The 21,655-nt window shown below is 37.1% G+C and overlaps 1 protein-coding gene across 4 annotated transcripts in view; it reads left to right on the top strand.

Annotated features, from left to right (window-relative positions):
* Positions 1–21,655, top strand: part of myom2.L (myomesin 2 L homeolog) — a 135,707-nt gene that overhangs the window by 82,749 nt on the left and 31,303 nt on the right. For 3 of the 4 annotated variants that reach the window (XM_018263530.2, XM_018263529.2, XM_018263526.2), the window contains 8 exons: positions 84–171; positions 1,311–1,349; positions 7,226–7,331; positions 11,680–11,843; positions 12,162–12,198; positions 12,309–12,331; positions 13,162–13,217; positions 17,202–18,424. In XM_018263530.2, coding sequence (XP_018119019.1) covers positions 84–171; positions 1,311–1,349; positions 7,226–7,331; positions 11,680–11,843; positions 12,162–12,198; positions 12,309–12,331; positions 13,162–13,217; positions 17,202–17,576 — 888 coding nt within the window. In that variant the 3' untranslated portion in view covers positions 17,577–18,424. Of the gene's footprint in view, positions 1–83; positions 172–1,310; positions 1,350–7,225; positions 7,332–11,679; positions 11,844–12,161; positions 12,199–12,308; positions 12,332–13,161; positions 13,218–17,201; positions 18,425–21,655 lie in introns of those variants that run through there. The other variant, XM_041563196.1, reaches the window with a different exon arrangement.

The raw sequence follows: 21,655 nt of genomic DNA, 5'->3' as shown, positions 1-21,655 counted from the left end.
TCTAGGTTGTATTGCTTCTATTAGCCTAAGTGATCATTTCATGCATTCTCAAAACAATTCAACATTTCCTTTTATTTGTGTAGCTGACTAAGAAGGATCAAGCTGAATATAAGGCAACACTGAAGGATGACAGGGGTCAAGATGTGTCAGTTCTTCAACTTTCTGGAAAAAGTAAACATGTTATTTATTATTTATTTTTATATATTTTATTCTGTATTCATCTTGTGTATGCTTTCTTAAAGGAATATAGGTACATTTTGGCAATGGCATGAAACAGCATTTCATTCTTTATGACCAGAATCATTGTCAATATCTCTGCTGTAATTTTTGTGTATGCAATGCCAATAGCACTACAAGAATGTTTATATTATGCATTCTGGAACACAGAGGGTTTCACAACATTGTACATAAAACTTAGAATCATTATGCAGAAGGATAATATCTCCTTCAAATACAAACTGATGCATTACAGTAGCTCCATTTTAAACAAGAAGATACAGAATAGGAAAAAGTGCATTACAGTAGTATGCATGATATCTTTTTTATTAAAGAATATTTATTGGTACAAGCACAGAGGTGTCATTTTAATAAAGTGGTTCCTTACGTGCACTTTTCACAGCTCTGCTATTTACAGCACATAGTCAATCTCCATCAGACTTTTATTTTTGACATTTACCTGACTAAACATTTTGTTTAAAAAGCAATTAAGGTTTTGCTATACCAACAAAACCAAATAAGAAATGTAGCATTTTTTCATCCAAGACCTGAAATGCATACCATTTCTCGCTGATAACAAAAGGCACAATATGTCACTAGAAAAATGATATTAAGTACTGTATATAATAATTACTGCTCATTTCAATACTCTCTGTACATGTAGGTGGTTATTTATCAAAGGTCGAATTATAGAGCTATGTGAGCTGTTTTAGAGCTTGAATGAACTTACAACTTGAATGGTTTCTAATTTAAGAAAAAACTGGAATCAGAGAATTCAGGGTTAACAAAAAAAAACTTGATTAGCTCGGATTTATTTAGTTTTCGAGTGAAACCCACTGGAAAAAACTTGCAAAGTCTAATAACATCTTCAAATAGTTCAAGGAACCTCTGCTATTGACTTCTACATGACCTCAACATGAGCTATTTCTAGGGTTTGAGGTATAATAAATCTCGTAATTTGAGGGGGGTTTTTACCCAAAAAAAAGATATTGACAAAAAATTTTCATGGAAAAAAATATTCGACCTTTAATAAATCTGCCCCATAATCTCATATAATTGTCTATGATTTAATTTGTGATGTATTTCATTTCCAGTATATGAAGACATAATCCTTGGAATGAGCAAAGTCAGTGGTAAGATTCCTTTTTCCCTGTTATTTTTTTTTTGGGAGGGGGGGGCAGTGTTGAATATATACTGTGTGTGACTGCAGGTTGTGATGCGTACTGTGTATATGTATAACAATACGAAGCTTTGCGGAACACTCACATTTTATAACCTACAGTATATTGACAATCTTTATTGCCTTGTGTTTTGAGAAGTATCATGTAGAGATTAATATTCTCCGACAATTTGCAATTGGTTTGCATTTTTATTTGTTGTTTTTGAGTTATTTAGCTTTCTATTCAGCAGCTCTCCAGTTTGCAAATTTAGCAATCCTGTTACTAGGGCCAAATTCCCCTAGCATCCATGCACTGATTTGAATAAGAGACTGGAATATAATTAGGGGAGGTCTGAATAGAAAGATGAGTAATAAAAAGTTGCAATAACAATAAATTTGTAGCCTCACAGAGCATTTGTTTTTTAGTGACCCCCCCCCCATTTCAAAGCTGGAAAGAGTTATAAAAAAAAAAAAATAAATAAAATAACGAAGATCAACTGAACAGTTGCTAAGACTTTCCCATTCTAAAAGTCCTCTTAAAAGTAAACCACCCCTTTAAGGCTGCTAAAAGTATTTAAATATTAAATAAACCCAGTAGGATTGTTTTGCCTCCAATATGGTTGCATGCAGCTCAGTTAAGATCAGGTAAAAATGTACTGTTTTATTATAACAGAGAATTATTTTAAAACAGAATTATTTACTTAAAATGAAATCTATGGGAAACAGCCTTCCCTTAATTTGGAGCTTTCTGGATAATGGGTTTCCAGATAAGGGATCCCATACCCATATTACCCATTATTATTGCATAAACACACTCACATATAGTATATAATTGTTTGACACTTTCTTAGTCAACACATATTCAATTCAAATAATTGTTAAAGTTTGTATAATATTTATTATTAACATTTAGGGACTCATTGCATTTAACGTGACCACAAAGTACCAAATAAAGGACCCAAATAAGGGTTCTTTTCCAATGGCCAAAGAAATAATAAATACATATAATAGGTAACAAAAAGGCCACTGCTTCTGTTTATGAAAAAATTTGAAAATGTCACCTACCGTATATACTCGAGTATAAGCCGACCCGAGTATAAGCCGAGGTACCTAATTTTACCTACGAAAACTGGGAAACTTATTGACTCTAGTATAAGCCTAGACACAACTACAGCCCTGTCTCCCAGCAGCGCACATTCTGCAAAGCGACCCCGCCAGCGATCAACCGGACTTCTTTGCAAAGTTGATGGTGACAGAGAATTGCCAAAACGGATTTCTGTGTCATTGTCCCCACTGTCCACTACCATGTGCAGAGGGTGCTGTTTGATATTGCCATCACTGTTAATCTTTCGTATAACCAACAGAGGGCGTTGTGTGATATTGCAGTCATGTTATTCTTTTCATATAAACCAACAGAGGGCACTGTGTGATATTGCAGTACTGTTATTCTTCCATATACCAACAGATGGCGCTTGTGTGATATTGCAGTCACTGTTATTCTTTCATATAACCAACAGAGGGTGCTGGTGTGATATTGCAGTCACTGTTATTCTTTCATATAACCAACAGAGGGCGCACTGTTATTCTTCATATAACCAACAGAGGGTGCTGTGTGATATTGCAGTCACTTTTATTCTTTAATATAACCAACAGAGGGCGCTGTGTGATATTGAGTCACTGTTAATCTTTCATATAACCAACAAGGGGCGCACTGTTATTCTTTCATACAACCAACAGATGGCGCTGTGTGATATTGCAGTCACTGTTATTCTTTCATATAACCAACAGAGGGCGCACTGTTATTCTTTCATATAATCAACAGAGGGCATTGTGGGATATTGCAGTCTCTCCCCAAGTGTACTGTTGGTATAGGAATGATTAAAAGTGACTGCAATCTCAGCTACTCGGGTCGGGTACCGCTGACCCGAGTATAAGCCGAGGTAGACTTTTTCAGCACATTTTGGATGCTGAAAAACTCGGCTTATACTCGGGTATATACGGTAACTACATAGTTACATAGTTAAATCGGGTTGAAAAAAGACAAAGTCCATTAAGTTCAACCCCTCCAAATGAAAACCCAGCATCCATACACACACCCCTTCCTACTTTCAATTAAATTCTATATACCCATATCTATACATGTACTAACTATAGAGTTTAGTATCACAATAACCTTTGATATTATGGGGCAAATTCACTAAGCACCAAAAATGCGCTGGTGACAGTTTTGCCACAAACTTGCCAGGCGTAGTTTTGCTAGGGCTACTCAAATTCACTAAAATCTGAGGGAGACGAAAAGGAAGCGAAGTTGCGCCTGGGAGTTGTTATATTGCCCTACACATGTGCCCACTGTATAGTTTAGGTGCCATGTGTTAGGAAATGTAGGGGGGAAGGAGGGTACCCCAAAAAAAAATTTCAGCCTATCACCCTGAAAAATGTAAAAGACTCCAGCGTTTTTTGGTACTTAGAAAAATTTCAACTATTTTTGAAGATCCTCCTATCTACTCTATTGCACTTCGCCTGGTCTGAGCTGGCGAAGTCAAGTCTGGCGCAAGAGTTCAGTAAAATCCGCAACTTAGTGAATTAGCATAGGTACATCCCTTCGCCAGAGCACAACTTCGTCTGGCGAAGTACCGCTAGAGTCTGTCTACTTCTCTAGCGAATTTACGCCAGGGGCGGTTAGTAAATCGGCTAAGTGGGAAAAAAACGTCACAGAGTCAAACAAAAGGTCCCTAGTAAGAAGAACAGCCGTGGCCATAAAAATCACAAATTACATAATAAGATCATTATATTGTTTTGTTTCAAAAGAGCAGAAGAAGCTTACTTGCTAAATTCTGAAGCTCATTTGTTTTTTAAACACTGAACTGCTTCAAGGGCTATCTAGCTAGTTTGTCATTGGGGCTCAAGGGACCCATGCAAACCGAAAAGTGAATGTAGAGCATCACTTGTTGTTCCTTTGATATATTGTGGTTTAATTGTGGCTTTTTCTCTCGCCTAAAAAGACTCTAATTTAGGATAAATTTGTTGAATATGATATTTTTCTGTGAATAGTCACAGTATACATGCAAAATGGATATGATATAATAATTTTTAAAAAATGGAATAGGTTTCAGTCTCTCAGCAGTTGTAGATGACATACATTTATTGCATTGCCAGCTCTGCTGTTGCTCGAATAAAAGCGATATTTTATCTTTTAATTTTCTACTTTTCCACTCTCAAACTCCCTTGAGTAATTATATAGCTCTTTTTCAAAATTTATTTTAAAGCTTTGCGCCTCATTTTAAATGTTCTTTTGCTAGGTAAAAAATGAATATGCTAATGAATTTCTGCACATCTTGCTGACTAATGCTTATTTTTATGCTCAGTCTTTTAACCGATTGTACATATGTGCAGATAGAGAAGGCAGAATAATCACATATAAATTGCAGAAAAACTGAAAACTGAGCTATATGGATGGTGTTATGAAGGGTCTGGGAGATGTGTTAATTGAAAACAGAATGTTATTCTTAGAAAGCAGTTCCTAAATTTTATTGTGAAGGCCAACAAATTCTGTTTATCTGTACATAATACAAAAATATTTTCAACGTTATTTATATGAAACTCAAATGGAGCTGAGTTTCTAACTGCCCAGCTCAGTGAGAAATTCTTTATTCCATTATCTGTACACATATGAACAGTTATCCGGAGTTATCAGAGTGATTTCAGTAGCGAGTGATGTCACAAAGACATAATGATTGACATACCTGCACAGAGCTATAGTTGTACATAAAATATATGAGAAATAGTGATGGGCGAATTTATTCGCCAGGCGCGAATTTGCAGCGAGTTTGCGCGATTCGCCGCCTCAGAATAAATTCTCGAAACGGGCGAAAATTCACCAGCGTCAAAAAATATGGATGCCGGCGTCTGTTTTTTCAACGCCGATGCATTTTCGCCAATCAAATGGACACCGTCTACAAAAAAACGGACGCCGGCGTCAAAAACGAGACGCCGGTGCAGTTTCACAAATTTTCCGCAGTTTTGCGAAATTCACATGAAGTTCGCAAATTTTTCAGCGAAGCAAAACGGTGCAAATTCGCCCATCACTAATGAGAAATATAGGGACTACTGTTTTGTATATGAAGGTTGATAAGTGTTGCAGAATCAGTCAATCTCTGCAAGAGATTTAGATGTTTTAACAGTACAGGTGCTTTATGCCTTCCGTTAAATAAGTCACTTTTTTACAAGTATAATTAATAATAAATAATAAAATACTTAATTATATTTTAACCCCCATTAGAAATATCCCTTGGTTGTTTGGTGCCAAAAGGCAGAGGTTCCCCCAGGGCTTCTGTATTTATATATATATATATATATATATATATATATATATATATATATATATATATAATATAATATATATATATATATTATATATATATATATATATATATATATATATATATATATAAATATATATATATATATATATATATATATAGGTACCCGTGGGTTGTGCCTAGGGCAGCAGCTTTAGGGGGTTCCTTTGGTGCCTCTTTAATAGATGCATTGCTTTGTAATAAAAATCTTCCCAGATGCTGCTGGAGACTTGTGTAAAATTATGTGTTAGTGCATTGTAGTGTGTCACGGCCGGACATGATATATCACATAACTGCACTTCTGTGTGTTGGAGGGGCACACTTAGGTCCAATGCTTAAGGTGGTACCAGATCTAAATACAGTGCTGGGTTTCCCCTCACTTCCCTACAGCTTTCTTTACTATCAGCAGGCTTGCCTCCATTCCTGCACCCCCAGCCAGGGGCCTCTACGTGCTACTGGACTCCTGAACTGATATAACAAATGCTGAGATTCCCATACAGGGTGCATGCGTAAGTCCAGTAGCCAGCAGAGGATTTGCCTGGCTGTGTGTTTGTGTGTGGATATGGAGGTAAGCAGGGGGACTTAAAAATAGGGCACAAACATTTTAATAAACCTTTACTTCTTCTGTTAATGTGCACAAATCTCCTTCCTCTTCTGTCTATTCCATATTCCTTTTATTAGCCTCACTTTAGATCCAGTATAACAATACAGACAAAATATATTTAGAAATGCTGTACATGCTGTATCAGTATCAATAGTCAGGGCATTGAGGAAGAAAAGTTCAAACAGTGTAACCTACAAATGATTATACCACAACACATCATTAAGCAAAGCAATTTAGGTGATCATTTATATAAATTGCATGTATGTGTGTGTGTGTGTGTGCATACCTTCCAACTTCGGCAATAGAAAATACAGTACAGTATTAACGTTAGCGTGTATATATGGCATATAGATCATTCATCTGTACGTGTAGAAATCACATACACTCACTTCCTAAACCAGATACAGCTTGAGCAAAACACAACAAATTGTTCCCAGTGCACTTAAATATAATAAGAAGTCTTTTAGTAGGATAATTACTGAGATTACAGAGTGTTTATAGTGTGAAAAAGAAAAAGATAAGAAAAAAGGCACTTTGGGACATGTTGTGTCTGAGAGCTACTTGTTAAAATGGGAAAGGAAAGTTGTTTTGAAAGAATGATATCCTGCAAGTACAGAAAATCATGATGTCTTATTATAGCTACCTACTTCTTCATATAAGGCTTGCCATAAAAATAAATCAAAGCCAGTAATTCAATCTCTTTTAACTATAACTGTCTGAAACATGAAAAGCATGCATCTCTACACTGCCAGAAATAACTTGCCTTACAATACCCCTTGTGACAAGTATTTCTCCTCCAACTAAATCACAATAATATCTAGAAAAGCAATGGGTTAGAAAGAGGATATACAGAGATTCAAGTTGGGCATTTCTCTTCTTCATTTTAAGGATCATCTGCCTCAGACCTTAAAATCCAATGCACACCTGAAGGAATCAGATTCCACTGTTACATGAAATACTACACAGAAGAAATGAAAGTGACCTGGTATCAAAGGTGGGTTGGTGTATCGGTAAAGTTGTCTCCACCACTTCCTGCATCTCTTTTGTTATTATTAATACATAGAGCACAATAATATTATTGCACATTTTACAATAACAAACATTTGCATATGTGGAGCTTGGTGCAATCTAATTTCCACAATGCAAGCCACCTGATTTTGCATCCTTGGATTTTGCGTTTTCCTGACATTGACGTGGTTTTATTGTGGTCCCATTCAGGTAAGCTGCATTTCTTTTCTTTCCTGGATTTAATAGTTTCCCTGAATTCATACCCCATTGACGTGGTTTCCTGGGTAATGTAAAATCAGGGTTCCACTGTACTAGAATCATTTCATCAGAAGCTTAACAGTTGGGGCCATTTACTATTCACAGGGCAGGGTGCAAACTGTGATTTCAAAGAATAGAGACCTTCATGCACCCCATGAATACAGCTCTGCCTTAATTGGTAGTGATATATTCATGAGGGTCGGGCGGGGGAGGCACGTAGATGTCCCCTCTCCCACCTCCTTTTTGCCACCTAACTTGAGACCTACAGGTATAGCAGGTGTTTTGTTTTCACTGGAGCTGTGTTTAGCACCTTTCAAAGGATTTTTTTGTCCAAAATGAGATGCAGAGCCAGACTAAAATGAGCACTAAGGGCACTGGCAACAGTTTCCAAAAATCTTTGGGAACATATTACACTTTTCATATGTACTCTGCAATGCAATGGGTCAGTACCATTTAGGACTTATCTTTTGCCCATGTTTGCATAGCATATGGAATATTTATTAGAATGCAAAGAGAAACTCTCTGTATTTCTGTTGTTGGCATAATTTAATTTGGTTTCTCATATTATATCGAGTTGTTCAACAACAAAAAATATTCAACTACCAGTGCTCAGTCAACCATTAAGTATATACATGGGTGGCATACCCAACACACATTCAACCAAAACCCAAAACATGTATAATAAGAGCTACTTCTCGATTCAACTACATCTTAATTTGCTAAAACCTGAAGCGAAGTTTCGCAGTTGATCTAAAATTGTCCTGTTTCTATTCGCAAGCCAAGTGTAGACACAGAATGATACGACTCAGTGGTTAGATTAAATAACTCCGTTTCTGCAGCCACTGCATGCTCCTATATAGTCCCTCAGAAGAGCTGGGACTATTTGCAATCAGAGCCTCTACAGTAACAAGTATCACACACTATGCAAGATAGATGGCTTGTCCTCAGATACAACAAGTAGCAATTCACAACAGATTCCACATGTATTATATTTTTAAAAGTAAGATATGCATTGCTTTTTCCTGTATTGTTTATTTCTTTTTTAGTGTAACACTCACAAAAACACTATTTACGGTCTGAACCTACATATTTCACACTATACATCCCTATTTGTCTCGGAGCATGCTACATGAATTCATGTTATGCGTGTCTGGAATGCAATAGTTACTTATGATGATATGTGTTCATAAGGCATCTGTGGCGGCTATGCATCTGTATGTGCTTTCACCCAAAAGAGTGAATGTATAATGTGTAGCCAATCACTCAAAGTGAAATCTAGTGTGCAGTGGACAATTATCAATGTCACAATGAGTATAGTGTACTTTCCTCTTATTGGATAGCGAATGGCTCACTTCTGTCTGCTTTTGATGAGCTACACGTAATGCGTGTCATGCTGGAGTAAAATGCGCATTAGTTGTCTTGACTGTCTGCGGGAGAATTTAGATTATTGGTTCGTTTTCTGTGGAGAACTACATCTTCTTATATAAGTAATTCTGAGCTCGGCATGCTAATAGAAATGTCAACCACACAACGCCATTTTAGTGAACATATTAAGGAGGTGAAATAACCTACTCAGGAGAGAAATTGTTCTCGAAGGTAATTTTCCTTCACTACGTAGTAACTCAATTAACTCTGAGTCTGAACTTCTCAAGTTGTCAAGCCCTTAGGCTTGTCTCTTGCTGCCAGCGAGAATACCTAATCAGCTAGTTCTGACATGTGCCGCATATGCAGAAACTGATCACCGAAGTGATTATGGGCCTGCTACACAGTCATGCAGCCTGCCATTGCCAATCTATTAACCATACTCCCCTCACGGTTTGCTGACTAACAGAAAAGTGCATCTTCTGTGCCTGCTGGGATAGAGTACTTTGTAACTAGCCGGTCAGATGGGCTTAGGATTTCCTATTAATGAGCTGCCTCTATGGTAGCTGAATTTTGGGCCTCGTTGCGGGTCAAATCTCGTCATTTTTATGTTGTCATCCACTCTTAACACCAACGAGCGGCGCAGCCAGTGTTTTCACCGCCGCACAGCCACCCAATCCACACCACACCACAATCCAACACCCACGACACTGTTTCTCATCATCATGCAGGCAATTAGAACACACATTTCCCACAAACCCCTACGCAATCCATAACACTGCCGCATAAAATACACTCCCAGCTCTCCAATCACCAACACAGTTTTCACCGTCACACACCATCGGCCATCGACACTGCTCCAATGCATATAGCAAGTCCCCCTCCCATCGGCCTCCTGATCAAGACTTGCCTCCCGACTGAGCCGTTTTAGTGCAGACCCACGACATTCCTCATAGCCCTCCCAATTGATTTTCTAGAGCGCATCGGGCATAGCCCTGGTCCAAAGCAAACCGGAGTGCACGATACACTCCAAAGCACCTAATCGACTCCCAGGATGAGGCGACTACGAGATGCTCATTGCGCACACCCGAGGTCACCGTCCCAGGAGAGCCCGCCCACCATGACAGAACACAGCCAGCCGCGACACCATCGACGGTCCCGGCAAGCGAAGAAACGTGGACGAGAGCCCGGATTCTCAGCGACAGGCCGGCAGCCCAGCACGAGAGAAACAGGCTCGATCTATCCAACCCAACCACTCTCGCCTAATTTGTAGCCAGGCGAGCGACACACAGACGTATCACGCGCCGGACGTGAGGAGCCAAGCAGACGCAAGCCATATACAGGTGAAGCCCCCCGCCGGGGGGAGGGGCCAACACGCAACTAGTAACAGCCTGTTTCAACGCCCGCTCGCAGCAGGCGCAGGCCGAAGAATCCGAAAAGCCACCCGAAGAACAAGAAGAGAAAGGCTTTGGGTCGCCCTTCGGTTGAGTTTTAACCTTTTGTCCATACTATTGACAATACAATTTACTAGACATTGCGGTATGGGTCGCTGAGAAGGCATTGATACACTCGATTGTGCACCTATGCAGACTGTGATTTACCAAGTGACTGATGTTAATAATACTGTGATAAAGGGGAACAGAGAAATGCAAACCTGATGTGTGTGATAGGATTGAGTATATATTTTAAACCCAGAAAGTGAATATGTAACATCTGCGTTTGCTCTTTGTTATTCCGTCACACACAACACGACTTCTACTTGCTCACAAAATCATTTAAACCTGATAGAACTGCGTGACGTGACCATAGCACTTATTCCTAATAGAGACCGCGAGCGCAGTTTGCACCACGTCTGCTTGTGGTGTATATTCCATGGACATGCGATACTGTACGCAGTGAGAGGCTTTCATTTTTAAGAGGTGATGAATTTGGTGGGAGCCCTTCTGACAAGCCAGCAGTTATACAGGTAGGATGGTGGTGGAATAGAGATTGGGATTGCAACAACTATGGGACAGAATGTTTGGATATGGTAGATGATGATAGATGATTTGAGATAGCAAGAGTAAACTAACGATTTGCTTGCTCATATATGATTACAAGAAACAAAGAATAACGTCTTGGAGTTATGCCATGCAGGACAACTGCACTGCATTTGAAGGATAATGATTTATCTATTTACATGCTTTACACAAATGATTTCATGTTTCTCTATATTATTTAAAATCATTCTGGAAGTGAATGTGTTGTAGAAGGTTTGGGTTTATTCCCGATAACCTATGAATACTCTTTGTGTAAAATATATTCTCATTGATTTTGTGTAACAGCAAGGCATAATTAACACAACTGATTGATTTTGCCTCATCCTAAAGTCTGCTGCAAAGCATTGCTCAAGATGTAAAGCTTAAGATCTGTCAGTTGCTGGTATATAGATGTAAATTCCTGAGATTACCATCACTCACAAGGAAGTGGTATTTGACACAAGGGATATAGATCTTCAAGGTACCTTTAAGTCAACCCATTTTTTTGTTGCAGTCCCTTGCATTGGTCGATCAATAGTTGGCTTGCCCAAGATTTCAACTTACAATCAATGTTGATTAAAACATATTTATCTAGCTGTTAAAGATTAGGATATGCAAAACAAATTGTTTCACAGGCCTTGGTGTATTCAGTTCATTTATGAAAATTCACTGTATAATATTTTTATTCTTACAAAGAGAATCGAAGGTCTCTTCAAGTGAAAAGATGAAGATTGGAGGCACGGATGATTTTGCTTGGTTACAGATTTGTGAACCTACAGAAAAGGACAAAGGAAAATACACATTTGAGATATTCGATGCTAAAACATCTTATAAGCGGACAGTTGATTTGTCTGGACAAGGTAAATCATTGCTTAGAAATTCAGTATTTGTCAATGACCTAGGTGGTCCCCTAATGCCTTATGTGTCCCCTTATTGGGCATTCTGAATAGTGCTCAAGCCCAGGGTAAAGGGATACCCAAGTGCTACCCACTTTGGAAGCATATTGCATTGGGGCAAGGTGCAAAATACGAGTGGCACTTTGTACTCTTTTTTATTGCTTTTTTTTGTAAATGAGGTAGACAATGTTTTGTTTAGAAAGTCTTCGCTAGACCTTAAAACACTTCTATTAAGTTTTATGAATCACATTAACACATCGTTTTTTTTCTCTTTTATTTCAGCATTTGATGAAGCCTTTGCAGAATTCCAAAGACTTAAGTAAGTTTAAAAATATATTAATTTATTAACATGTGAACTGAATATGGTGGATTATTCTTTTAGAATATAAAACATACTTAAGCGTTTTTTTCTCATTATCTTTCCTACAGGGCAGCAGCTTTTGCTGAGAAGAGTAAGTACATGAAATTGGAAATTCACAAAATGCTTTAAGATGCTATTTTATCTGAATAATATATTATAAGACATGAGTAATTTTAATACAGTTATAAGCTGTCATTTACCATAAAGAGGACAGGGTGCAAAGTGCATATACAGACCACAACATTTATACGTTTCCATGTTATTACCATAGTCCATTGATCAATGTGATGCAAAATGGATCACCTCCCAAGTAATTTAATGATGACCAAGGAACTTCAAATACTAAGGTCAAAAAAAAAATCATTACTAAGAAATATTGTTCTTATAGAATTTTCAGAAACTTATTTACACAGATTGTTCCAGACACAGTTTTACACAGTGTCTGAAGTACAGAAAGTCTGCTTTACTAAAATTAGATTTAAATGGCAGGGTATGGCATGAAAACTACTATTATCTCCTTGAAAAAATGTTGATCTCTGCTTGGCCATATGTTGATCAATGTTGGTTGAAAAATCATTTGGTTGAGAAACCCATTAGGCCATGGATGCATTTTACACCTGAATAGGCCCTGATTGTGATCTAATCACTCTTATGGGGGATCAGTCTAAATTATCACTGGAGTGTATTAAAGACACTATAAAATATGAACCATATTCATTCATACAATGTCCCCTAAAAAGCTCCTTATGGAAAAATGTAAGCAATATAACATCAGAAAGTCAGAAATAAACATGACCATCATCTACAAACTTCAGCTTGGGCTGACACTGGATCTTTAATTAAGCATGTGATAATTATTTAACTAGGATAAACATTTATATGCATTTGCATTTTCTAATGTTCTCTTTTTTTCTTGCCCAGATCGTGGTAAGGTCATAGGAGGACTGCCTGATGTGGTAACAATAATGGAAGGCAAGGTATGGGCAACGTTATACTTTAAGATGAATGTTGCATATATTATATGTATACACTGTATATGATATGCCTTTAAGTTGATTAATATGGTTAAAGACATACAGAAATATTGGCAGTCACTCTACTGTAGGTGTAATGTCTACTTTTGTGATGATAGTAATGGGTAGCATTTAACAAATGATTTTTCTTAGAAAATCTCTTTACATATATTTGAATAGAAAGCTTGGCTTTATCTTTTCACACATCACACAATAACCCATTGCTTACTTTGCTAAAGGACAACTCATGTTAAAGGAAATTACTTTTAAATCCCTTTCAGAATAAGTTTCCTGCATCACACTGTCCTTACCCCCAACCTGTAACTAAACAGCATCAAAAGAACTGTACAATAGATGCATTCATTTGTAGGTCAAGGCAATTGTAGAATGGTATAACCATTGGATGTTTAAGCCTGTTATTCATCTCAGCTCTGTATTTTTAAAAAATGCAAATATGTTTCTGGAAGCAGAATTCTAGCCAAGGATCAAGAAGCTGACTAATTGTGTTGTAAGACTACCATCTAACTGCAGGTATCTGAAATATTCAGAAGACTTAGAAGACAATTGTCATTGTTTTGCAAATGGAATTTTTAATAGAGTTTTAGCATAATTTTAAATTTATAACTCTTTTTTCGCAATAGCATTTAAAAGAAGTGATAGAAAAGTGGCTGCCGTTGGCCTGTCAGTGTAGTTAAAAAGGATTGTTCCACGATGAAAAGGATCATGGAGAATTGATTTGCCTAGTCCATCCTAGCATTCCCTGCAAAATAAATGTCACTATTGAAGCTGCTATTGATAAATGGCTAAATATTATTTTATAGCAAGCGCTTGAGTTCCCAACAATTGAGTCCCACACTGACATTGTTCACAAACAATGACACTGCTCATCCCTATCTCTGAGAAGTTGACAAGAAAATGCAGACAGTGGGGAAAAGACTTCTCAATTGATGAAGTGCTTGTTGAAAAGGATAATTGTGACTATACATAAAATAAAGCCTAAAGTTATTACTTACAATTATTATACATTTCTTTAGACTCAGACATGTTGTATATTCTGTTATTGATAATTTGACTACGCCAATTTATTCTGATTCACATCATGGCAGTACTGTTCTAGGTGCCTAACTCTGAATTCAAAAAAGGTCTGTGTTTGATCATTCTATAGGATACTTGCAATGATTTACATATTTCATTAAGGTGGCTACTGTCTTTTTAGCAACTTATGTACAATGTCATGAGAAATAGCTTTCAAGGAAGGTGAAGAAGTGATTGAAAACATTTTTTTAGTTCCTTGAGTATCATCTACCCTTACCTTTTTAAGCATACTTTCAAAGCTTTGTCAAACCTCTTTATATTACTTTATACATGCAGTGCAATACATTTTACGGCCCGTTTTATATGATATAAATATTGCTTGCAGAATTTAGTAATTAATCAAATGGGAATTGAATTGACTAATATTTATATATATTTTCTAACTTTTATTGAACATATAGAGATACAAGCCATGCAGTATACACTTCGCAATTATTGTGTGAAATAATGATAATAAACTAAAGAATTACAAACTTGTAGCCCATGTAATATATGTATATATTTGGTTTAACATTGTGTTGTCTTACTAAAAAGATATGTGCAAATATTTTATGAGATTAGTCTCTTTAACTACAGCTAAATCTTCATAGAATTGTTATAGCTCGACAATAAAATTACAACAAAATGTCTCCATTGGTTCAGTGATGTGACGGTGGAGAGTGAGCATTGGTGAAACAACATGGCCAGCACAAGCACAGATCAAGAGTTACATAGCAGAAGAAAAACAATACACAAGGGTCTACTTCAAGGATTTTTATCTTTAGTGTACTGTGGATGGTTCTATTGCAATTTAAGGGTTAAGAGTAGTGGTTTCCGAACTGTTATGCTGACCCCCTTCCCAAGAAGTGGATGGGTCCTTTTTATCCTGCACTGTAATTGGAGACATCACTGTGCTTCTTGTTGTGCTGGATTAAATATCCTGTCCATGGTACCGAGTGCATTTCTCGCAGGAGCAAGGCAGGTTTCCTTTGCCCACGGGTGTTCCCCATGTTGTCCATCTGAACAACTGACAAGTTCAGTATAGGGTGGAATGAGGGATGCCATAGGAAGCCGTACATTCATCCAAAAAGCAAAGGATCTTGCAATTCAGACTTGAGCTTGTGGCAGCACATGGCAAGGATAGGATGCAAAGTGCCAAAAACATGGGGGTTTGTGCCTGTTTTTTGCACTTTGCACCTACCCACACTTTGTAAATGATCCCTACAGTGCATTAAATGATGGGTTTTATTGATTATTGCATCCCTATATATTTTAATCTGTTACATCTGTATGTTTATTTTGAGAAATAAAATGTAATACAGCATAGGGATAAATTCTCCCACATACATGTTATTCAGAACTACATATTGCAAGATATTGTTAAAAGCTGCAACTGTTCGCCATTGAGCGAACAAACAAAAATTATGTTCCAGTGCTGTACATAGGGAGAAAATATACTGTATCAGGGACACTGGCTCTCGTTTGTGAAGCAGGTATTCTAGGGCGGCGATGTTAACTCTAAATCTAAATTACAGTATGCCAGTTTGAAGTCTTGAACACAATCTTAGCGCCCTTTGTAAACCTCACTTCAGTTAATAAATGTGTAATTTACACTAAAATCATTACTGACACCTTGCTCCAGGCTGTAGTAGCGGTATCAGTTAGGCTTGTGATTCAGTGATATTATTGCACTGTAACCATTTTTTTCCAGTTCATAAATGAGAGCTAGTTACTAAAAATTCGGAACTTTCAGCACTGTGATAGAAGTCAAATGAGTGGTACAGTAAAGCTACATTATATTCTTCAGCACTGTACAGTTCTAATCTGCAATAAACATATTTTGGTTATACCATATTGTGGTACAAAGTAGGGTAAGAAACTATAATTACAACAGCTTACTATCTAATAAAAATGACTTGCCATTAAAGCCATAAGCACTTATTATGAGGAAATGACCAACCACAGTATAGCATAAAATAGATTGCAGCTGTTAGTGGCATTCTGGGAGTTGTATTTTGACACCAGCACATACTGTAGGTCTGACTTCCCTGCCTCACCAAGACTAGTGGTGCTAGAGTGATAAAAGTGCATTAACAAAGAGACAAAATTTTTTCACTATGTCGCAGTTCATGGTGTGGTGGTGCTGCCCTAGTGGGTAGCTGAAAAGGGGTAGAAATAAGAAAAAGGGGCAGGTGTTTTGGTAGGGGCAGGCCTGGGGCTAGGTTCCGGGAGCAAACGGGAACTGTAAACGGGGGCGTAGACGATAGGAGGAGGATGTCACAAACTTGCTATGGGTTTTATGAAAATGCTTAATGTTAATCCAATGTTAGTTTTACTGTATGTTCAAAGGCTTTAGAGGCTAATGATTACATACATTTGATGTATATATACTATGTGGGTTATACTAATTTAAGCTGCTTTTTTTCCTACCAAAATGTGGCTGTGTGTATTGAACTGTTCATGGAGTTAAGAGACTGGAATTACAATCTACCCTAGTCATGTTGGCAATCTTGGGTGGCTTGTTTGGTTTGGATGGGGGGTGGGTGGATTACAGGTATAGCCTTTATTAATTCAAATATTTGAGGTTTTTTTTATCAATTGAGATCCCATTCTACTTAGTTGTTAGGGCTCATTTTATTGGGGCACAATGAACTAATAACTGCGCTTTCATGGGAAACGGATCCTATAACTAAGTAGTATGGGGCCTCATGATTTCATAAGGTGGCCCTAAGTATAGATATAGGTAATTATTGGGCTTAACTGCACTTTAATGCTACAAGCTACTTTTTCTTACAATCTAGTGTTCATACATAATCAAATTGTGCAGTTAAGGCTGAAACCCAATACATTAATGCTTTCTCATTCTTTTTGTAGACATTGAGTCTTACCTGCACAGTGTTTGGAAACCCAGATCCTGAGGTTTCTTGGCTGAAGAATGATAGGGATCTGGAAATAACTGACCATTTCAAGTCTACTATGGAACAAGGAAAGTATGCTAGTCTAACAATCAAAGACGTCTCTTCAGAAGACTCTGGAAAATACGGCATCAACGTTAGAAACAAATATGGAGGTGAAACAGTGGATGTCACCGTAAGTGTATACAAATATGGAGAAGAGGTACCCGCAGTTAAGTCTAGCCAGCTTCCTAAAACTGCACCTGCACCTGCTCCTGCACCTACTAAAACTTCCACACCTGAAAAGCCCAAAGCGGCAGCATCAAAACCAGCAGGAAAATCCACTAGAAAGTAACACAACAAAACAATTCATATAACAGCTAATTAATTGTAAACTCTAGTGTTACTGGTTTACATGAAGTTATACAGTGACCGGCTTAGTGCTTAACAGCTCAACTTTTTTATTTAGTTTAATATTTGTTTAGTTTTAGCCGCTGTGTAGACATGAACGCTACCCCCCTATTTCATTTTAAATTCATTTAGTGAACAATGTTTCATATTCCCAGCTCCAAAACTTCCCCAGCAACAGTTATGATAGAACTTCAATTACTTCTCAAATACTCTATTGGATTAATTTATGTGAAGCATTTCAAAGGAATGGAAACAGGAAAAAAAACCCAACATTTTAATGTTGCCTTGTCAGTATTGTATTGGTGATAACATACACTGGCTTATATAAAGGTTCCTGCCACAGTGAGGCACTATTCACCTTGCTGACAATGAACTCCTGCCTACATGAGGCATGGAGATAATTGAAATTCTGTCAGGTTAAAAATATTATAATCTCTGTCCTGGCCACCCGATGTGTATATTCTCAAAGTGGATTTAATTCAAAGGTTTAATTTATTCTTATCTGGTAATAGTATAATATAGAGAAGTGAAAAAGGCTGCACACAGCTTCTAAGCATTGTATGAGAAACAAGTATAGCCCATAGGGATGATTACTAATTGCACTCTCTGCCATATCAGCCAGAAAAAGATCAGATTACATGTTGGTACGTGTCATGTACAATTAATGATTTGCCCAATAAAGTGTATATTATTTGGCAATATCAATCTGAAATCATCTCATGTCGTTTTCCTTGCTTTGTGCTAATAAACATTGTCACCTGTGTTCTTCTGCATTAAATCACATTTACTTTTTCTCTATTGTCCTCTGATTTTATTTCCTAAAGCATGCTAATAATACACATGCACACTCCACTGACTTCACATCTAATATGCATAATCCGTTTCAATAAATCTTCAACTGTGGACACTTAATGAGTGTCTGCACTGCTTACAGTTATTAGAATCATGCCATATATTGCCTTCATGTTTCTTAGACCCAAGAAACAGTCTCAAGTGTCAGGTGTGGTGGAAAAACATTGTAGGCATTATATATCTAATCTAATTCTGATTCATAAACAAAGCAATACAAACGTTCCCCTTTTTATTTGTTATACAGTATGTAATTCTTATTTTTTGTTCAAAGTCTCCTTCCTCTTCAGCTCATTTGATTCTATATGGGTCATTTCCAACACACAGGGTAGGGTGCAAAGTCTAAAACTCAGGTTCAAACTGCAACGTTTTTTACATTTTGCATTTATGAGTGGTGGGCTTGGGGTATAATGCAGATGTCCCCTATCCAGGCCCTCTACCCACCCCATAGGTCTAGGAAACTGCTGAATGTACTATGGGAATGTTTTGCAGACCTTTTCCAAAGACTCCAAAAGGCTCTCAAATTAATGGGCAATGGGAAAATTAAACAAAATATTAGGCCTCTAAAAGATAAGATGCAATTATCTGTAATAATTACAATAATTTCATATTACATTTTCAATTACTTGATTTCTCATTAACTATCACTGAAATGCAGCTGCAATGATCCTCACCAGTGAAAGGCTGAAGAAGTAATTCTACAAATTACAAAGAAATATAAAATAGAAATGGGAGTAGTGAAAAGATAGCCATTTATTAAAGGAAGCAAATGATAAAGTTATTAACATCAACTGTTGAAACCCCATTGCACATATAATATACAGGTATGGGACCTGTTATCCAGAATGCTCGGGACCGGGGTTTTCCGGATAATGCATTTTTCTGTAATTTGGATCTTCATACCTCAAGTCTACTAGAAAATCATGTTAACATTAAGACGCAAATTTACTTAAGGTTAAATATCGAGGGTTAATTAACCCTCGATATTCGACTGTCGAAGTTAAATCCTTCGACTTCGAATATCGAAGTCGAAGGATTTAGCGCTTTTCGTTCGATCAAACGATTAAAACCTTCAAATCGTTCGATTCAAAGGATTTTAATCCATCGATCGAACTATTTTTGTTCGACCAAAAAAAGCTATGGGGAGCTTCCCCATAGGCTATCATTGACTTCGGTAGCTTTTAGGTGGCGAACTAGGGGGTTGATGTTTTTTCTTAAAGAGACAGTACTTCAACTATCGAATGGTCGTATAGTCGAACGATTTTTAGTTCGATTTGTTTGATTCGAAGTTGAAGGTCGAAGTCGAAGGTCGAAGTAGCCCATTCGATGGTCGAAGAAGCCAAAAAAACCATTCAAAACCCGAAGTTTTTTTCCTCTATTCCTTCACTCGAGCTAAGTAAATCAGCCCCTAAATAAACCCAATAGGCTGATTTTGCTTCCAATGAGGATTAATTAGTTTGGGTATTTTGGATTAAGTACAAGGTACTGTTTTAATACTACAATAAATAAGGAAATCATTTTTGAAAATTTGTATTATTTGGATAAAATGGAGTCTATTGGAGAGAGAGAGAGAGAGAGAGAGAGAGAGAGAGAGAGAGAGAGAGAGAGAATTTCTATTCAAAGCTACATTTTCTAGTTCCTTGCATTTCATTGCCCTTCTCCTCAACCTCTCTGAAAATTTTGAACTGTCATTTAAATGAACTATCTACAGTCCTGAGCCCCCAGAGCATTAGGTGCCTTCAGAGTTATAATAAGCTTTTCTATGCAGTCTTGTCATACACTCAGCTCTCATCATTAAACGTCTATTGCTTCCTGGAAAAGGCTTTACATTGGTTTGATCAGCACTGATTATCCGGTAAAGCAGCAATTATTTGTCTGAAATGCAAAAACTGGCATTGCTCAGTAATGACATAGTTAGCTGGATCAGCATATGCAGCAATGTAGACAATATGTGTTTAATATTCCGGAATGAGAAATTGAGCACAGAGTGACACTTTATTAGGTGACAGAATAGGTATTTATTGCAGGCTTTCATGTGATTGTGCCATAACCAGCCGTCATTGTACAAATCAAAGCACATTCCTCCAACACTTACTTCTAGCATCAATTGGAAAACTATGTAACATAAGGTGCTCTACAGAACACACGAATAATACAATGGTCACAATGTGAATCTGCTTTTAACACATCTTAAGATATACACGTAAATATTGTTTTTTATTATTTATTATAAAAAATGGCATTTTTATAATGACTGGTGAGTCTTCCTGTTTTGCTTAATGTCTTTTCTACATCCTCATCAAAATAACTGGAAATAACATTTCAGCAACTAGTCCACATTCATGAAACAAGTGTTGAGTGTGATGGACATATTTGTGTTTTGCCAGACGTTTCATCTGTTTGAGCCATCTACTGCAGCGATATGCCATATTTTATTTGCTAGAACAGCAGTGAACTGAATGGTACTAATCTGACAGGGTTTTGACAGGTGAGAGCAACTTAAAAAACTTGTAGTAACGCACTCTCCAAAATACAAAATCTGCTCTGCATGCCTGTTCAGGATATAACGTCTCCAATGAAGTGGCGGCTACCATTAAAGAATATAAATAGTAAGAGAGCTATTCTTATAAAGGTCTTTAAGTCAGTCTCCTGCTTTCTATATGCATAAAGAGGAGATGTGTGAAGTTGAACTATATGAAGTGGATTAAATTACCTGCAAAATAAATTGTACCTCCTGTATAATTGTCCTATTCCTGCCATTATAAGATTGTTTATTATTGTAATGTATTTCTTACAGATCCTGAATGCACATTGAATTGTTTTATATAAACAAAGCTCAGTATATGCTGATTACAGTTAAATGCCCAATAGAGTTTATGATTGATTTCTATGGCTGAATCTCAGGAATATAATACCTGCCCAATTTCACAAGAGCTTACTGGAACTGAAACCAGGCTTCCCAGAATTAGAGTAATGTACAGCAAGGCAGTGCATATAAATCAGTTCTATTCAACATACCCTTGCCATAAATGTTTACAATCTGAGGTCTGAAGCCAGAATCATAGCATAATGCCATGCCTTTTACAAGTATGAAAACAAAATCTCATATCTCTAAAATATTGCTGCTATAGTGATATAAGTATTGTTCTTTAAGGTGTACTCATTTATATTACC

This window comes from Xenopus laevis, chromosome 5L (assembly GCF_017654675.1).
Source record: "Xenopus laevis strain J_2021 chromosome 5L, Xenopus_laevis_v10.1, whole genome shotgun sequence".
Lineage (NCBI taxonomy): Eukaryota > Metazoa > Chordata > Amphibia > Anura > Pipidae > Xenopus > Xenopus laevis.
Note: the sequence above shows the minus strand (reverse complement) of the source record. Positions and strands in the feature narration are given on the sequence as shown.